Raw genomic sequence first — 18,938 nt, forward strand, 5'->3', positions numbered from 1 at the left:
AAGTCTTCGTTACTCAAGGTCATGAAGATTTTCTCCTGTTTTCTTCTAGAACTTTCAAGAGTTCGGCCTTCCTTTTAACTCCGTGCTGTTTTTGAGTTATTTTTTGCATGTGTTTGAAATATAGATGGGAATTGCTGTGAGCATGTGTTGAACTGTTTCAGTGTGACATGCTGGCGAATCCAGCCTGCCTTTCCTATTGGAATTGCTTTAGCATATCTGTCAAAAATCAGTAGCCCTCCGGGTGGTGGTGGCCCACGCCTTTAATCCCAGCACTCGGGAGGCAGAGGCAGGTGGATCTCGGTGAGTTCGAGGCCAGCCTGGGCTACAGAGTGAGTTCCAGGAAAGGCTCCAAAGCTACACAGGGAAACCCTGTCTCAAAAAACAAACAACAACAACAACAAAAAAATCAGTAGTCTTTGCTGGGTGGTGGATGGTACATGCCTTTATTTCCAGCACTCAGAGGCAGAGGCAGGCGGATCTCTGAGGCCAGCCTGTGGGAAGTTTCAATATAAAGTAAATTTTATCATATATGCTCTTTCCTTGTCATTTGTCTCTTGAGTGAGTGTTAGCATTTTATGCCCTCAGCCTAAGTTGTTACCCTAGCTTGAGTAATGTTATTCATGGTATCCCATATCATCCTACAAATACCTGTAAGCTCTGTAGTTATGCACCACTCTATTTTAAATTAATGATTTGCACCGTCTCCTTTTTTTGCTCCAATAATCCCACAAGGAGTTTTTCAATGAATTTGGCTTTTTACAAAACCAGTATCAGGATTGGTTGGTTTTCTCTACTTGTTTAGGGGAGGGAGGGGTTCGCTTTTTATTTTGAAATTTTTTTCATACAGCATCTTTTGATCCTATTCTTCCCCCCCCCCGACTCCTCCCAGATCCTCCCCACCTTGGTTTGCTGTTATTTCTTTATTTTATTTCTTTCTGCTTTGCTTCTCATGGTCCGATCTCTCTTTCCACCATGTGGGTCTCGGGGATTGATCTTAGGTCTGATGGAAAATGTCCTCACTGCTCAGCTGTCTCAACAGCCCTCAGGTTCTCACCATTTTCTTTCCTTGGTTTGGATATGTTCTGTTTTAGTTTTACAGGTAGATACTAGTCACTGGAGATTTGTTTATTCTGTGTGTGTGTGTGTGTGTGTGTGTGTGTATGTGTGTGTGTGTGTGTGTGTGTGCCTATGCCCTGAAGCATGCCTGGTGCCCCCAGAATTCAGAAGAGGGTGTCAGATATCCCTGAAATTGGAGTTATAGACAGTGGTGAGGTGCCATGTCAGCGCTGGGAATCGAACCTGGCTCTTCTGTAAGAACAGCAAGTGCTCTCCGCTGTCTTTCCCACACCTGTTTTATTTGTTTTTAGACGGGATCTCACTATGTAACCCAGGCTAAATGTGAACTCATCATTCCCCTGCCTCAGTCTTGGGAGTGCGGGTTACATCTGAGCGTTGCCACCCACAGCACAAGTACAGTTCGTATAGGAAACACACACTTGAGTCTCACTGTCCTCCTTCTCTTTGATGGTGTCTGCTGCTGGACTGCAGTGTCTGCATCACTTGCATTGGATGTGACTGTTGGTATGACTTGGCCTTCTTCACCTCTGTCCTTTACTGTCCTTTTGCGGCTTTGATCTTGTGTCACTGTTCTTCTTAGTCATTGCTTAGGTATTTACAGGACACAGCACAGTCTGAGTGCCGCCCCCGCCCCTCCATGTTGTGTCACCCCACGTTCAGTGACAGAACTGGCGACACGTCACCTTCACTTTCCCTGATCTTACGCTGATATGATGTATCTTAATTCGACACTTGTTATAGACCCGCAATGCATTATTTCACATTAAATTTTAAAGATGAGCAAAGACCTTTTCTACTTCGCTGCATATTTAAGCCTCTCCAGTGGTCTTTATTCTGTTAGTTCATACATTGATCTATCAGTCTCCTGCCTCCAAACTCCTCTAATGCTATCTGAGGTCTGGGTCTTCTGGTGGTGAATTCATGGGGGGCGGGGGTGCATGTATGCAAAGCACCAAATATCACCTGGAGGTTTCAAAGATATTTTCTCGAGTAGCACCTTCTAGATAGCTGGAATCTCCTCCTCCCTTTCTGGTCCTCTGGCTTGCATTGTTCTAACAAGGACACTGCTGTCTTCCTTTCCTTTAATGTGTCTTTTGTTGTTGTTGTTGTTGTTGTTGTTGTTGTTGGTTTCTTGCCTTTGGTTTTAGGTGGCATTTTCTTGGTGTCATTTGGTGTGTTCTTTGTGTTTCTTTGCTTGAGGCTTACTGAGTGAGCGTCCTGGATGTGTGGATCCTCAGTCTTCATCAAACCTGGAAAATGTTGAGATGTCGTAAGTTGTCCCACGGCTTGAAAACTCCGCTCCATCTTTTCCACTCTGTGTCTGTGTTTCATTTTTCAGATCTTTTCCATGTGCTGGTTTCTCCTTCCAAGGTATCTAGTCTGCTGTTCAAGTCACCCACTAGAGTCTTAATCTGAAACATGCTTTTCATCCTTTTTTCTTTCTTCCCTGTCTCTCCTCCGCATCCTTATGTCTCACTCTGCTATGTTGAACATACCTGTTTTAATGTCCTTGTCTACTGATCCTGTGATTCCAGCACTGGTATGTATCTGTTTGTTTGTGGCAGGATTTCACACTGTAGCCTTGGCTAGGACAGAACTTGCTGTGTAGACCAGGATAGCCCCAAACTTTCTGAGATTCCCCCCCCCCACCACAGTACTTCATACTTGGCCCTCCGTATTGATTCTGGTCTGCTAATTTTCTCTCTTTGTGGATGGTTTTTTTGCTAAGTTGCATGCCTGATAAGTTTTGAGTGACTGCCAGACACCATGAACTAGACCTTTGCGGAGTATGGCGCTGTTCCTGCACACACAAGTATTCTTCAGCTCTGTCTGGAATATGAACTGTTAAAACAGCTGGTCCCTTTGAGCCTTGCTTTTTAGAGCTTTGACAGGAAGAGCAAGAGCATCCTTGTTTGGGTAGATTTTCCCTGTGATTGACGTGACTTCTTAAAGACTTCATTGTGGAGGTGGGAAAGGAATGCTTCCTAGTACTGCATTAGCCCCAAAGCTTGTTTCCTCTGTTCCAACTCCTGTATGCGCTAAGTGCAGATGTCGATGTCATTGAAGGGGACACTGTAGACCTTCAGAATTCTGCCTGGGCCTCCTCCCTTCAAACACTGGCCACTGTGGTCTCCCCAAACTGTCACCTTCATGTCAGCAGCTCACCAAAAGTCACAGGCTCTCCTGATCCCCACTGGAAACTGGGTTGTGTCCCAGCAACCAGCTTTCACAACCTGAGGCTCACCCTGTAGGTTTCCCATCTCTTGGGGACCATTATCCTGCACTGATGTTGTCTACTGCCTGATGACAATGATCTTGTATGTCTTATGGCAGTTTCTGATTTGTATAAGGCAAGAAGGAAGTCTGGTCCTGGTTGCTCCATCATGGATGCACAGGATGGCAGGAATCAGAGACATGGCATGACAAGTGTCACATGTGAAACAATGACTAAAGAAACATTAGAGACTGCTGCCTTCTAGGATGACCATGAGGGCTGTCTTTTAATACACTCATGATGACTGCCTTTATCATAGGCCTCATCATAGTCTTCTAGTTTAGTCTGTAGACATGTTTATTCTCATATATGGACCTAAGAAGCAGTCTGGAATAGGCTTTCCCCATGGGAAGTGAGACTTACACACGAACAAGCAGATGGGGTCTTGAAACAAGGAACAGGGGCCAAGATGGAGTCATGGGAGCGCTAGACTTGAGCAGCATCCGAAGCAAGAGTACTTTTTCTTCTGGCCCTGGATGGCATCTGCCAGTCTGGGGAGATACTTCCCACCCTTTTGCATCTTCTGTGCTCCTACCCCTACTGCTCCTGCAGATCTGCCCACATAGAGACCCCTCAAGGGGCATCTGGGTGGTCAGGACATCCCCTAGGCCACTCTGAAAACCCTGACTCTCCAAATCAATAAAAGAGATAAAGCTGGTGTGAGACACTCTGAGGCCTTCTGGACCATTAGTGTCTCTGTCTACCACCCCTGTTAGGCCAGGCTGTCTTCTCCAGACCTTCAACTTCTCCACTCATGAGAATCTTTTGCCTAAGAAACTTTTATGAGACTCCAAGGACATCAGTGTATACAACAGGGATACAAGCCAAACATCCCCATGGATAGGCCTATACAACAGGCATACAAGTCAAACATTGGCTGATCATAAAACCATAAAGTAATGTATCTTAATTCAATTATCTGGTATGTAGGATCTTACCATTTATTAAAGATGAAAGCAAATTAGTTGCTAATTAGATGGATGGGCTTGTTTGTCTAACACAATACAATCCAAAATTATGCTGATCTGATACTTACATGCTAAGTAAGGCTGGCAGGGAAATATTCAAAGCCTTTGTTTTCCATGACACTGTGTACAGTGCAGAATGTCTGGGTGGTATGTTCAGAATATAGGCTGTGGTGAAGTCACACAATGCAGCCCAGGCAAACACTTCCAGAAACACCTCCAAATCACAGTATGTCTGATTTTTAATCTGTTTTTGGTATCATATGTTCGGAAATCTTTTACTGTTATTAAGGTTTTTTTGAGGCTCCAACATGCAGTTATATGACCCTATATGGGGTCAGACGCAGTTTAAGAAACTTTTCGACAGTGTCCTGGAGCCTCAAGACACCCCCACTCCAGGCTCACCAGCCCGCTAAACAGAAGGACAGACACGTGGAAGGACATTACAGAGCCTGACCCAGAGCAAACTGTGCCAATGCCCCCTGCACGTGAACTCACATAAGCGCACATGACGTTTACACACAGAACTTGCTCCATTTCAGAATCTTCTCCCACGTTTCTGTTTCTACGAAGGAGTCACTGTGCACCAAGGAACCTCAAGACTATGCCTCCTGGGACAAACAGTCCCATCCTGCCACCATCATGCTCTGCAGTCCCAAGAGCAGCCAGGCTTCCTTGGTGTCCAAGGAACACCAGATGTTTATGGAGGAGGCCTACAATTCAGGTGAGGATGGCCTGGAAGATAGCCAGACAATAGGTCCCATCAACTCCCTCCACTGGAAGCAGCTCTGAGGGTGAGGACTAGAAGGAGGCCCTCTCCAGGACTTTGTGTATCACAGACTGTGGACAGCTGTCTGTGAGAGCCCTGGTTTGCTCCTGCCTTCTGGGGCACCAACAACATAAATCCATGTCCCCTCCTCCTCTTAACCACACTTCTTCCTCTCCAACCACACCATTTCACACCTCAGAACTTCAGCGTAGACCTGGACCCCTCTTTCTGGAATGCTTACCTCTTCACTCCAATGCCCAGGAGTGTCAGATGACTGGATAGACAGTGGGAAAATCAGAGAATTGATTTCTGGAAGGATAAAGAGATGGTTTTTGAGTGAACTTTGACTATCTGTGTGGATATATTGCTTAATTGATCAAAACATGTATGAATAGATAGTAGTTAGCTAGGTGAATGAATGGACCGATCAATGGGTGGACTTGGGAGTGTACAAGTGAACGGGTGATTAAACAAAGGTGAAGTGGACAGACAGGTGAATGGAGACCTAGATCACTGGATATACAGAAACATGGATGAATGGAAGGGTGGGTGTGTCAATAGGTGAATGAGTAGATGGAAATATGAATGAGAGAATAGGAATATGCTGATGAGCGTGCATTGCTGCTCTGTCCCATCTTAAACCCTGTGAGGGACCAAGTAGAAAGTGAGACTATCAGACTACTTCCCCATATGCCCAGCTCTTGTTTTCACTACATGCTTGTCCCTCCTTGCCCACCCAACCCTCTGACACAATAGGCCCTCCCCAAGGCCCACCATCCTCATACCTTTCTTGTCAACTTCAGCCATCTGCTTCAAGATGCTCCAGGACATAGCCACCTCAGACCCTCTCCAACTCAAGTACATCACCAAGAAGCTGAAGAAGATGGCTCAGAGGACCTCCAACCTGGTGATGGAAACCATCCATGACTACTTCAAAGACAATCCAGAGGTGATATTGTTTGGGCCCCTGGAGCAGGCATTGGAGCATAGGGGAAGAAGGTTGGACCTCAAGTGAGGTTCAAAGTCTGAATCCTACATAGGGCAGTTGCACCATTTGGGTAAAATGTCAATCTCTTTGCATGCCAATAGGCTAAGTGGGGAGAAAAGAAAGTGTACTCACGTGGTCTCACCGTGCTCAGAGCACTCTTGTGAGGTAGAGGTTAGGACTTTCAAAGATGAGAGACGATGGCTTCGGGAAAAGGGGATTTACCTAAGGTCACAGAACCAGTACATGGTAGAAACTGATGGCTGAATATGTGGACAAATGGATGGATGATGGATTGGTGGGCAGATGGATATAGTAACTGATGGAGAGGTGGGTTGATATAAGGAGGGAATGAGGGATGTGTGGGTGATGAGTAAACATGGGGATGGATGCATTCATTTATAAATGCTTGAATGCATGGATGCATGGATGAGGGAAAACCTGTCTAAGTGTTGGTAAAGAAATGATCTCCCTTTGGAGGTGGAGTTTTTAAATCCCACAGCAGTTCCCTGAGGACAGAAACAGGCTTTTCTCCCTCTCAGGTCTGCAGGCCAGGCTCAAGGTCAGCACAAGACAGGTGTCCCCTAAGAATTACCAAATGAATGTGTCCACTTGTGCTCCCTCTCGCCAGCCTCCTTGCATAGCCTCCTACCAGGGTTCTCCTTGGCATTCCCCATACTGTCAGACACCATGGTCCCAACATAACCTCTGTCCTCCACAGATCTCCAGCCGGCACAGATTACGACTCTTCCAGGTCCTGCAGGCTGTCATTGGAGCCCTTGATGTCTTGGAGGAGATATGGCAGAGGAACTTCATGCAGCTGGCCCTGGAGCACATGACCAAGTCCACGGTAGGCCTCCCTCCCCTGATACACAGACTAGTACCCCAAGGGCTTTGGTCTTGCGTCGGTTGCCTGGGGGTTCAAACTATGTGGGTGCACAGGATTTCTGAGCTCTCCCAGGTGTTTTCTGTATATTCGTATCCTTGAAATGGCCTCTTGGTGCAGAGCCCTGCTAGACTAGGGCCCCAGGGCTCTTAGGCAGGAACCAATCATCCCCCTGCAACTCTACTGTCTCTCAGAGTGTCTCTTCCTCACCATCCCTTCCCTGATGCCCATACACCAGTATCTGAAAGGCCTATGCCAGGTCAGTCCACTCCTCAGGTTGTAACCCAGCTTCAGCTCCTTCCTCTTGGGTTCCTGCTTGATGGAGACATGCAAGCTTGGGACTAAGCCACCTGAGCTCATCAAACCAGGTGTGAACCAGAGATCTCAATGACCCTCCCCCACCAGTCTGTAGGCCATAATGGCCTCCAGGGGCCTGGGACATATTGTTTTCTCCAGATCCAGTGGTTCTGGGAAGCTTTGTGTTGAACTACTCTATACACATGGCACAAATGGTGTTCAGGGAACAGTGACTGTCACCAAGATGTACCACAGTCCAATCTCTAACCTTCTATACATGAGCCCAAGCTTATTCTCTGTCTGTAACACACTGAAAAGCTCAGAAGGCTAATGTCATGGGAGAAAGTTTGTAATGCCATCTCCCCGCCACATCCAAACCACGGTCCAGCCATTCCCACACAAGGGCAGGAAGCCCACAGAGGGAGGTTCTGACTGAGAGACTATGTGATCAGCCAGCTTACCAGGTGGTTATTATTACAAGAATAGGTGCATCTGCCCTTACCAAAAAGTTCTTATGCCCCAATTTTACAGAAAAAGGGATGGGGGGCTCATAGAGCTAGGGAGACTTGCTAGCCCAGGTGAGGGAGAGCAGATTTGATGAGCCGCCTGGTTCCCAGGGAAGTCTGAACAGCCTTGATGTGCAGAGGAAAACGGGGAGCAAAGGCTGTGTCCACCTTATTCTCTTTTATTCAAGTATTTTTTTTTATTTTACCATTGTGAAGTATACTGGACACACTGAAAAGCTGCACAGCAAAGGCAAGACTGACCGCAAGTGCCTGCCATACCAGCGTATGAGCGGCTGGGGCACCATGAGGATTACCACGAATCTGAGGCCAACCTGGACCACACAGTGTGTTCCAGGCCAACCTGAGCTATGGAGTAAGGCCCTGTCTCAAGAAAGTAAAAGAAAACAAACAAGGAAACAATAGTAGTACACACGTGCAGGTACAGGGCCTACTGTAGCAATGCTCTTTGGGTAGAGACCATGGCTAGAGGTGAAGGCTAGAGGTCAGCTTGGGACATGGTCGGGCTTCCATCTCCCTGGAGTGGGCAAGGTCCCTCCTGATGCTTTCTGACATGAGGCTGGGGTTTGGCAAGCTAAGTGTGGGCACGGTGAGGCGGGCAGGGCTGCTCTGTATTCTCTGCCTCTGAACATGCCCAGATGGGCCTTCACCTCTGCACCACAGGGTTGTTCCAGGAAAGCCACGGTTTCAGGACCTGTCATGGGCTCATGTTATCCAAGCCGAGAGAGTCTTTAGGCATTCCCAAGCCCAGGCTGGTGTCCTGGGGTTGTCCTGGCTCTCAAGTTCCCTGTCCCTTCCTCACGGAAGCCTGGTCCCTACGGCCCAAGCCTTCCCCTTTCCCATCTGCTCTTAAGTTGGACTCGTACATTGCCTGGCAGTTTCCTCACCAAGAACGTTTGGAAGGGACAATTTTGAGTTCTCTGTTTCTAGGAATCTCCCCATTCTCTTGAACCATGGACTGAGAATCACTGTCCCCTAGCCTTCATGCCCTCAGTGGTTGTTAAAATCCAGGGCCATCTGAACCCAGGTCCTTCATATATATATATATATATATATATATATATATATCTTGCTTTTCCTCCAAAAGGCTAGCATGGCTTTGCCTGGCATGCTCCACATAGTACACAGAGTCTAATAACAGAACTATGGTCATGGCCACACCTACTCCAACAAGGCCACACCTCCTAATAGTGCCACTCCCTATGGGCCTATGGGGGCCATTTTTATTCGAACCACCGTAGCATGTGTCCTCAGTCTGGCACCAGCATCCTCCTTTGATTCGAGAAAACTGCTCAGCATCCTGTACTGATGACACCATGTCTCTGCTCTATGTCAGTGCTGAGACAGGACTTCCTCTCCATGCTTCTTGCCTTCTCTCCTCTCCTCCTTTCCTCTCCTCTCCTCTCCTCTCCTCCTCTCCTTTTCTCCTCTTCTCTCCTCCCCTCTTCTTCCCTCCCCTCTTCTCTCCTCCCCTCTTCTCCCTCTCCTCCCCTCTTCCCCCTCTCCTCCTCTCTTCTCCTCTTCTCCTTCTCCTCTCTCCCCTCTCCTCCCCTCTCATCCCCTCTCCTCCACTCTCTTCTCTCCTCTCCTCTCCTCTCCCCTCTCCTATCCCATCTTCACCTCTCTGCACTGGGAGTCTACAGCATTTCAAACCTTTCACCAGGTATTGTGGTGCTGTATCTAGAACTTTGGGGATAAAATCTTTCTATTTTATTAGCATATATTCATTGTGCACAGCAACCGCCTTTGCTGTGACACAGAGAAACGTGTGCGTCTTGCCTCTTGTTTTTATTCACCCTTGTCATTCTTTCCTTCCAGCTCCCACTAATCATCTTCCTCTCCCCAAGTAGTCTCCTTTCCATTTTCATGTATTTCTTTATGTATTTCCTCAGTCCAGATTCCACATATAAGATGAGACAGGTGATAGTCATCTCTCTCCATCTGGCTTATTTCATTTGATCTCCTGTTCCATCCATTTTCCTGAAAAAATGAAAAATGGAAAATTTCAGCCTTTGTCTGAATAAAGCTCCACTGTGTGTTTATGCCACACTTTCTTTATCTGTTCATCTTCTGGTGGAGAACGAGGCTGAGGCCATACCTTGGCTCTTGCAAACGGTGCTGTGTAAACATGGATGTGCTCGAGTCTCTGTGGTATGTTGACTTAAGATCCGGGAATGGTAAAGTTGGACCATGGGGCACGTCTAACTTTCAGTTCTTTGGGGAATCGCCATACTGATTTCCACAGGTGCTGTACAAGCACAGGTTTGCATTCCCACCAACAGTGTACAAGCCCCACCCCCTAACACCACCCACACCAGGCCTTATTTTCTTGATGCTAATACCTTGTACTGATTAGGCTTTATTGTCAACGTGACATAAGCCAGAATCGACTGGAAACAGGGCCTGAGAGCTTGTTGGCGGAACATTAACTTGATTGTTAATTAATGCAGAAGGGCCCAGTCCACTGTGGGCAGTTCCATCCCTAGGCAGAAAGATAGCTGAGCAGAAGCCAGTAAGCGAAGCAGTGTTCCTCCATGGTGTCTGCTTCAGTTCCTGCTGTGACTTCCCTCAATAATGGATTGTGACCCAGGAGTGTAGGCCAAGTAAACCCTTTCCTACTCTAATTGATTTCAGTCAGCGAGCGCTTCACCACAACAACAAAGAAAAAAGCAAAAGAGAACACAGCCATTCTTCACAGGGTGGTAGGAAATCTCAATGTAATTCTGACTTGGATTTCCCAGACGGCTAAGGATGTTGAACACTTTTTTTCATACGCTTATCGACCATTTGTACTACTGCTTTTGAAAACTGCCTGTTCAATCCATTATTGGATGATTTGTCTTTTGGTGTTTAATTTTCTCAGTTCCTTAAATGCTCTTGATATTAATCCCCTGTCAGATGAATAGCTACCAACGACTTCCCCCCCATCCTGTGGGCTGACTTTTCACCCTGGTAATTGTTTCTTGCGCTGTGCCAAAGCTTTTTAATTTCATGCAATCCCATTTGTCAATTTTTGCAGTTGTTTCCTGAGCTATTAGAGCCCTTTGCAGAAAGTCCTTGCCTCTGTTATGTGAATGAGAATTCCTGGAAAGAAGCGGTGTCTGCAAAGGTTGATTAACTGACGAGAACGTCAGCCATGTGGAGAGGATGGAATGTTACAGACGCAAAGCCTAATTACAGTTTATCTTGGGCTATCTTTAACCTACCGAATAGCCATCCCTTGCCCTCCTCTGTGTCAGAACAAATATTCCATCACTAACCAATAAAGACAGACTTAATATCCTAACAGATTTTAAAAAAAACTTTCAGAGTGTATTCGCTTATCAAAACCCTAGTTTTCCACCAATCAAAGGGATGAGTGTTATCAGATAGAGTCTAAGGCCCAAAGCAAAGCTCCATCTTGCTTTAGTCCACCCACATGCTGTGCCCACCAACCTATTTGGAAAATACCTTGACTATGTTCATGACTACCTAAATACCTAAAACGTTCATGAAAATACTACCTCATTGGGACATGGGTTTTGGAGTAACCTAAATCTATGTTCCAGAGCCATGGTTACTCATACTTGGCTCTGGAATAAACTATCTCTTATGCCCTTTGAGATGAGATCTCTGTTTTTGTGCCAATACCCATATCTTGAGGTGTTTCTTCTATTTTTCTTCTAGCAGTTTCAGATTTTCAGGTCTTGCATGAAGGTCTTTGATCTTCACCATGAATTGATTTTGATACAGGGTGAGAGATAGTGATCTAGTTTTCGATTTCCACCTGTGGATAGCTTGTTTTTCCCAACCCCATTTGTGGAAAGCCGCCATTTCTCCAACACAGGTTTTTGGTATATTTGTTGCAAATCAAAAGGCTGTAGATAGCTGTGTGGGTTTATTTCTGGGGCCTCCCACTGGTTTGTTTGTCTGGCTTAGTGTCAGTACCACACTGGTTTTGTTACTGAGGCCCTGTAGTATAATTGGAGATTAGGTATGATATTCCAGCATTGCCGTCCCTGCTTAGGGTTGTGTTGGTTGGTATTCAGTGTCTTTTGTGATTCCATATGAATTTAAGGATGTTTTATTTCTGTGAAGAGCATCATTAGGGTTTTGAGAGGCTGTACTGAATCTGTAGACTGCTTTTGGTAATATAACCATTTTCATAATATTAATCCCGCCAACCCATTAATGGTGAAAGGCCTGCCTTCTAGTGCCTTCTTTAAGATCTTTATGCAGTGTTTCAAAGTTTCCATGATGTACGTCTCTCATGTCCTTTGTTGGATTTATGCTTGGTTTTTGTTACTGTTTTTGAGGCCATTGTGAACAAGATTTGTTTTCTTGGTTTCTTTCTTAGCATGTGCATTATCAATATAAGGGCATTATTGATAGATAGAAAACTGCTGATTTTGATATGTTGATTTCTATAGCCTGTTGTTAGTTTTCCGGTGGAGTCTTTAGAGACTCATGTCATCTGCAAATAGGATGGGGTAATATGAGTTCTTAACTTCCTCTTTGTGTCTCTTCCGTTTCTTCATCTTGTCTCTGTACACTAAGTGACTCAAGCTCTATATTGGATACAAGTGTGAAGAGTGGACATGTTGATCTTGTTCCTGATTTTAGTGGAAATGCTCCAAGTTGTCTTCATTTATTGACTGTTAGCTGTAGGCTTTGCATGCATGGCCTGTATCACATTGAGGTATGCTCCTTTAGGTCCTCCCTTCTTCTGAGCTCTTATGATGGAGCAATGGGAACGTTATCAATTGCCTTTTCTGTACCTGTCCATATGATCTTGTAATTTCCATCCCTGATTCTATTTACTTTCTAGAGACACTTTATTGATTACCATAGAGTAAACTCCCCTCCCATCCCTGGAGTGAAAGCAACTTGATTATGGTGTATGATTGTCTTGGTTCCTGATCTGTTGCTGGGAAAAGACACCATGACCAGGCAATCTTATTTTAAAAACGCATTCAATTGGGGGGACTTGTTTACAGTTTCAGAGGGTTAGTCTGTTACCATCACAACAGGAAACATGGTGGCAGGAAGGCAGGTGTGGTGCTGGAGAAGTAGCTGAGCACTTCTCAACCTGATCCATAGGCAGCAGACAGAGGGAGACTGCTCCTGGAATGGGCTTTTGAAACCTCAAAACCCACCCCCAGCAACACACCTCCTCCAACAAGGCCACACCTCCTCCAACAAGGCCACACCTCCTAATCCTTCCCAACAGTCACCAACTGGGAACCAAGCTTGCAAATCTGTGAACCTATGGGGGCCAATCTCATTCCAACCACAACATTCCCCTCCCTGGCCCCCATAGGCTTATAGCAGTATTGTAATGCAAAAGGCATTCAGTCCAGCTTCAAAAGTTCACAGTGTCTTTCACAGTCTCAAGACTGCTTATAAGTCCAAAGTCTCTTCTGAGACTTAAGGCAACTTCTCATCTGTAATCCCCTGTAAAATAAAAAAAAAAAGTCAAATACTTCCAACATCCAATGGCACAGAAGGAAGGAAAGGAAGCACTGTGAGGAAATACTGGACCAAAGCAAGAAGGTCAAAACCAATGCCAAAGCACTCTTCGGAACTCCAATCCCTTCCAGCTTGGTTCCCTGCAACACACTTCCCTCTCTTGGGCTGGTTCCACACCCAGTCTGCTGCTCTCTCTGGCAGGTGTCCCACAGCTCTGGCATCTATGACATCTTGAGGTCTCCAGTGCAATCCAGGCTTCACCTCCATAGCTTCACACAATGGCCTCTCCAGGTGTCCATGTAGGGCCTCCCCTGACACGTGCCTGGCTTCAGCGGCTTTCCTTAACTAGAGAGGCACATTCCACAACCGCTTTCCCGTATTCTTTACTCTAAAGCCAGAACCACATGGCCAAAGTTGCCAAGTTCTTCCGATGGCTGGGACTGGAACCTGAACCCCTCCTTAGATTTCATTTACATCAGCTTTCCTTTGTTGATGGTTTCCTGTGCTGTTTAAGCTTTTTTTTTCTTTTTTCTTTTTTCTTTTTTCTTTTTTTTTTTTTTTTTTTTGAATGTGACAAGTGTGTGGTAACACACGTCTTTAATTTCTTTTAATTATTTATTTATTTATTTATTTATTTATTTATTTATTTATTTAGTATGCATACAGTGTTCTGCTTGCATCCCTGCAGGCTGGAAGAGGGCACCAGATTTCATTAAAGATAGTTGTGAGCCATCATGTGGAATTGAACTCAGGACCTCTGGGAGAACAGCCAGGGCTCTTAACCTCTGAGCCATCTCTCCAGCCCTAGACTTTTCTTTAATTCCTCTCACAAACAGGAAGCTTACTCAGGTGGGATCTTGCCCTGAGGTCACCACACTTTTTATTCCATTTAGCATCAGGCTTTTCCTTAAACTTTTTATCTCCTTGAGCACTGGGCTTCACTCCAACATTACATTTCATGGTGCTCCTTTTCTCCTCAAACTGTGTATTTTCTATTTCATTTTGCCCTGTTTGGTCTCTTTCATTATAGATCTGCATAAGAGTGATCACTAATAGCCATGTGACACAGCCTATTCTAGTGTCTTGAAATCTCCTCTGCCAATGACATTAACTCAAAACTCTTCAGTTTTGCCTCCGGCAGATTTTTAGGACAAGGGCAAAAAGCAGCCACATTCTTTGCCAAAATATTCCAAGAGTGTTCTCTAATATTATTCTCTGAAACCTCCTGAGCTGGGCCCCAATACTCCACATCACCTCTGTCTTGCGTATTCATACTAGAATGGCCCAGTAAGTGCTACTTAATACATTCAACCACTTTCCAGTCCAAAATCCCAAATCTTCCATTTTCCTTCATATAACAACATGATCAGGCCTATCACAACAATACACCACTCTCTGGTACCAACTCTGTCTAATTCACTATTCTGTGCTGTGAAGAGACACCGTGACCAAGGCAATGCTTACAAAGGAAAGTATTTAATTGGAAGCTTGCTTACAGTTTCAGAAGATTGTTGTCATGGGGTGGGGGAATTATGGCACAAAGGCAGACATGGTGCTGGAGAAGTAGCTGAGAGTTCTACATCCCAATCCACAGGTAGCAGGCAGAGAAAGAGACACTGGGCCTAGTGTGGGCTTTTGAACCATCAAAGCCCATCCCCAGTGGCACACTTCTTCCAGCAAGGCCACACCTCCTATTCCTTCCCAACAGTCCACCATCCCAAAATCAAGCATTCAAATATATAAACCTATGGGGGCCTGTGGTGGTATTGTGTTCCCCAAAATATTGTGCACTCTAATAAACTTATCTGGGGTCAGAGACAGAACAGCCACAATATTAAACATAGAGGATAGGCAGTGGTAGCACACGCCTTTAATCCTAGCATTCCAGAGGCAGAAATCCCTCTGGATCTCTGTGAGTTCAAGGCCACATTGGAAACAGCCAGGCATGGTGACTCGTGCCTTTAATCCCAGAAAGTGAGCCTTTAATCCCAGGGAGTGATGGCAGAAAGCAGAAAGATATATAAGGCGTGAGGACCAGAAACTAGAAGCTTTTAGCTGGTTAAGTTTTCAGGCTTTGGAGCAGCAGTTCAGCTGAGATTCATTCTGGATGATGACTCAGAGGTTTTCAGTCTGAGGAATCAGGATCAGCTGAGGGACTGGTGAGGTGAGGTAGCTGTGGCTTGTTCTGCTTCTCTGATCTTCCTGCATTCACCACAATAACTGGCCTTAGGTTTTATTTTCATTAATAAGAACTTTTAAGATTCATGCTACAGGGGCCAATCTCATTAAAGCTACACAATGATCTTAATGTGTTCTTGAATCTGGTCTGACAGTATTTTATTGAGAGATTTTATATATTCATTTGGGAAATTGGTCTGTATTTCTCTGTGTGTGTGCGTGTGTATGTTTTGTGGGGGGGTATGTGTGGTGTGTGTGTGGTGTGGGGGGGTGCATGGTATGTGTGTGTGTGTATGTGTACGTGTGTGTGTGTGTGTGTTGTGTGGTATGTGTGGTGTGTGTGTGTGTGTGTGTGTGCCTTTATCTAATTTAGGTGTTGTTATGATTTGAGTGTAGAAGGTTCCTCAGGGTCATATGTTGAACCCTTACTCCCTAGATGGTGGTTCTGTTTTAGGATGTTGTGGGGCCTTTGTCAGGTGGGGCCTTGCCATAGAAAGAGGCCATTGGAGAGCAGGCTTTGGAGGTAGTAGAACTGTCCTACACTAGCTCAAGTTCTCTCCGTTTCTAATAGACCAAGATGTGAGGAATCCCGCCCACACGTTCCGCCATGCTTCCCCCACCATAAGGGACTGTACCCTCTCAAACTGAGCTCCGTCTGCCCTGGAGCTGGTTATTTTTGTCTGACGTTATGTCATTGTGAATATCAGGCACCGCGATAACATTGGCTTCATAGAATGAGGTTGGGGTATTCTCTCTCTTTCTATGGCATGGCGTCATTTGAGGAGATCTGATGGTAATTCGTTAAAGGTCCATCCAGCTCTGAGATTCCCTTGTTAGGAAAATCCTCATTACTGTCTCACCCTCACCCTCCTTATACTTCTGTTTAGGTTGTTTCTGGCCACTTGGTTTAATGTTAGGTCACGTGTTTCTAGGAATTTATCCGTGTCTTCTAAAGTATTCTCTAATGATTCTCTGAATTTTGTTGGTATCTGTTATAATGTCTGTGTCCATCCCCCTACCCCCTACCCCCGCTAATCATCTATAATTTTTTTAATTGTGTCTTTGCTAAGAGTCCCAGGGGTCTCTGCAGCTCTTCGAGTAAGGAGCTGTGGAAGGCAAAATGGCAGTTCAGCTCAAAAGGACTCAGTATCCAGTGTTGGTTCAAACTTCGGAAGTCTGACCCCCAAGTGGTTTATTTCAGGCTTATTTAAGCATAGCGCAATCTGGTGGAAACTATTCTTGTGATGATTAACTAAGTCCCAAGTGAACATCAAAGCATACTCAAATCTCTTTGAGGAACAAAGGATGCTAAATACAGATCCGATGTGACTACATCGAAACTCTGTGTAAAGCCCATGTGACATCTTCCATAAAGACAGGTTCTATAGATTGACTGAGAAAAACAAATTTATGAGGAGGGTCTGGAGGAGGCTCTGGGGCCAAAACAGTCTCCTGCCACACAGATGGCACAAAGGTCACAAGGCTAGAAAGCACGCCTGCTCCAGACTTTGGGGCAGGAAACAGATTTTGCATTCTTTCCTTTGAAGGAACAACACTGTGTGCTTAACATCCCAGGTTCTCCTAGTGCGCATCTGCGAGCACAGGGACCTCTGTGCCCCTTCCAAAGAGTTTGTAACACTGTGTATCTTTTCAAAGAGCCAACTCATCAATGCACTGATTATTTTTGTTGTTTGTATAGTCCCTGTTAGGTTTATTTCTTCCCCAGTCTTCAGTCCATCTCTTTGCTGGGCGGCTGGCTTGTCCTTGTTCTGTAGGAGCTTGAGATCCCATCACTGAGTTTTTTGTTTATTTCTCTTTCTGTTTGTTGTTGTTATATTCATGTAAGCACTCACCCGTGAACCTCCCTTTCAGAACCACCTTTGCTGCGTTCCAGGAAGCTGTGTTTTCAATTTCATTTGATTTTTTTAGGCTTTTTTTTTAAATTTCCCCCACAGTTTCTTCAGCAATGCCTTCAAGAGCGTACCGTTTAACCACCGTATGTTTGTGTCGTTTCTATAGTTTTTCTTGCTATTTATTTCTAGTTTTGTTCTATTATGGTCTGATAAGGTGCAGTGCATTCATTTCAGGTTTTTTTGCACATCCTGACTTGCTTTATGAACTGAAAATGGAACCTGTTTTAGAGAAAGCTCCGTGCAGCTGAGTGGATGTAGTTACAGCTGCTGCGGCTTGCTGTGGGTTTCTGCTGCTGGGCATATTAACCTCCGCCCTTTCGCTTTAAGTCTGTGTAGATCCTGGCCAGCACATGTATTTCGTTTTCTTTTTCCTTTTTTCTAACAGGACTACTCTGTTAGATTGCTTGCTGAGGCTTGATGTATCTCAGACTTACATTTTAAATTTAACTTTTGAAAATATCGTAAGTTAAGTTGTCAAAAATGATCCAACCATACAGTGTTGTCATTGTAGAATTGTTTGTTTTCATATTTTACATACACGTATCTACTAGAGAAAACATAACAGCCAACACCATGGGGCTGTATGATATACCTGCCTTCGCTTTTTACTCACTGATTATGAAATTAAGTCTTTTGAACTCTTTAACAGTGAATCACTTTAAAACTGAATGGAGCCAGGCAGTGGTGGTGCACACCTTTAATCCCAGCATTCAGGAGACAGAAGAATGTAGATCTCTGAGTTCGAGGCCAGCTTGATCTCTCAGATGGATCCCTGAGAGCAAGTTCAAGAACAATCAGGGTTACACAGAGAAACTCTGTCTCGGGGGGGGGGGGGGGGGGGGGGGAATAATAACTGAATGGAATTGCTCTTCTTGTGTGGTTATGTTGAATAAATCTCCCCTTTATGATTTTCACTAAATAATAATAATAGTAGTAATAATAATAATAAAAGAATGGATGAATTTACTATTTCCTAAAGTAATATCATTCACATATATATAAAAATAATTGTTAGCAAAAGGAAGTCAATAGCTCTGGTTTTTGCAGGCTCTCCTGCCAGGATTGACTTACTTGTAATGTGAACTCTAAACACTTGTCAGTGTTCTCAGCTTGGCTTGCATTGTCTTTAGGAAGAGTATATGTCTTAAAGGCAAAAACTCAGTCATGTTGTAAATCCAATCAGCAAGTCTGTGTCTTTTAGTTAGAGAATTGAGACTATTTATACTTAGTTTGTTGTGAGATATGTTTGCTGATTCCTACAGTTGGGTTTTTGTCATTGTGTTCGGTTTAGACAGTGTTATTTTCTTCTCCCTTATTCATCTCAGAGCTTCACTTGTTTACTGAGCTGGGCAGGTTTGATCATTTTCTACTTCTCATTCATTCATCTGTTTCTTTGATGAAACTCACTCTGTTCTGAGCTCCTGGATCTGTGACTATCTTTCTTCCCCTTCTTTAAGTATCTTCTGCAACACTGCCTGGTAGTCCTTGGGTTTGTGGTTATGTTGGAAAATCTTTATTTCTCCATTGATTTTTAAAGGTAAAATTGGTGGGCAGTTGTTTACTCTCAGAGCTTAAAAGAGGGTTTGAAGCTTCTGCCCTGAGAAGTTTGGTGTCAGTCTTT

The 18,938-nt window shown here is 44.8% G+C and overlaps 1 protein-coding gene across 1 annotated transcript in view; it reads left to right on the forward strand.

Moving 5' to 3' along the window:
* The window catches only part of LOC131896390 (maestro heat-like repeat family member 5), an 85,838-nt gene that overhangs the window by 3,138 nt on the left and 63,762 nt on the right, over positions 1-18,938 (forward strand). Inside the window, exons 2-4 of the mRNA XM_059247010.1 lie at positions 4,860-5,041; positions 5,890-6,035; positions 6,793-6,921. Of these exons, the coding sequence (XP_059102993.1) occupies positions 4,860-5,041; positions 5,890-6,035; positions 6,793-6,921 (457 nt within the window). The remainder of the gene's footprint in view (positions 1-4,859; positions 5,042-5,889; positions 6,036-6,792; positions 6,922-18,938) is intronic.

This window comes from Peromyscus eremicus, chromosome 20, assembly GCF_949786415.1.
Source record: "Peromyscus eremicus chromosome 20, PerEre_H2_v1, whole genome shotgun sequence".
NCBI lineage: Eukaryota > Metazoa > Chordata > Mammalia > Rodentia > Cricetidae > Peromyscus > Peromyscus eremicus.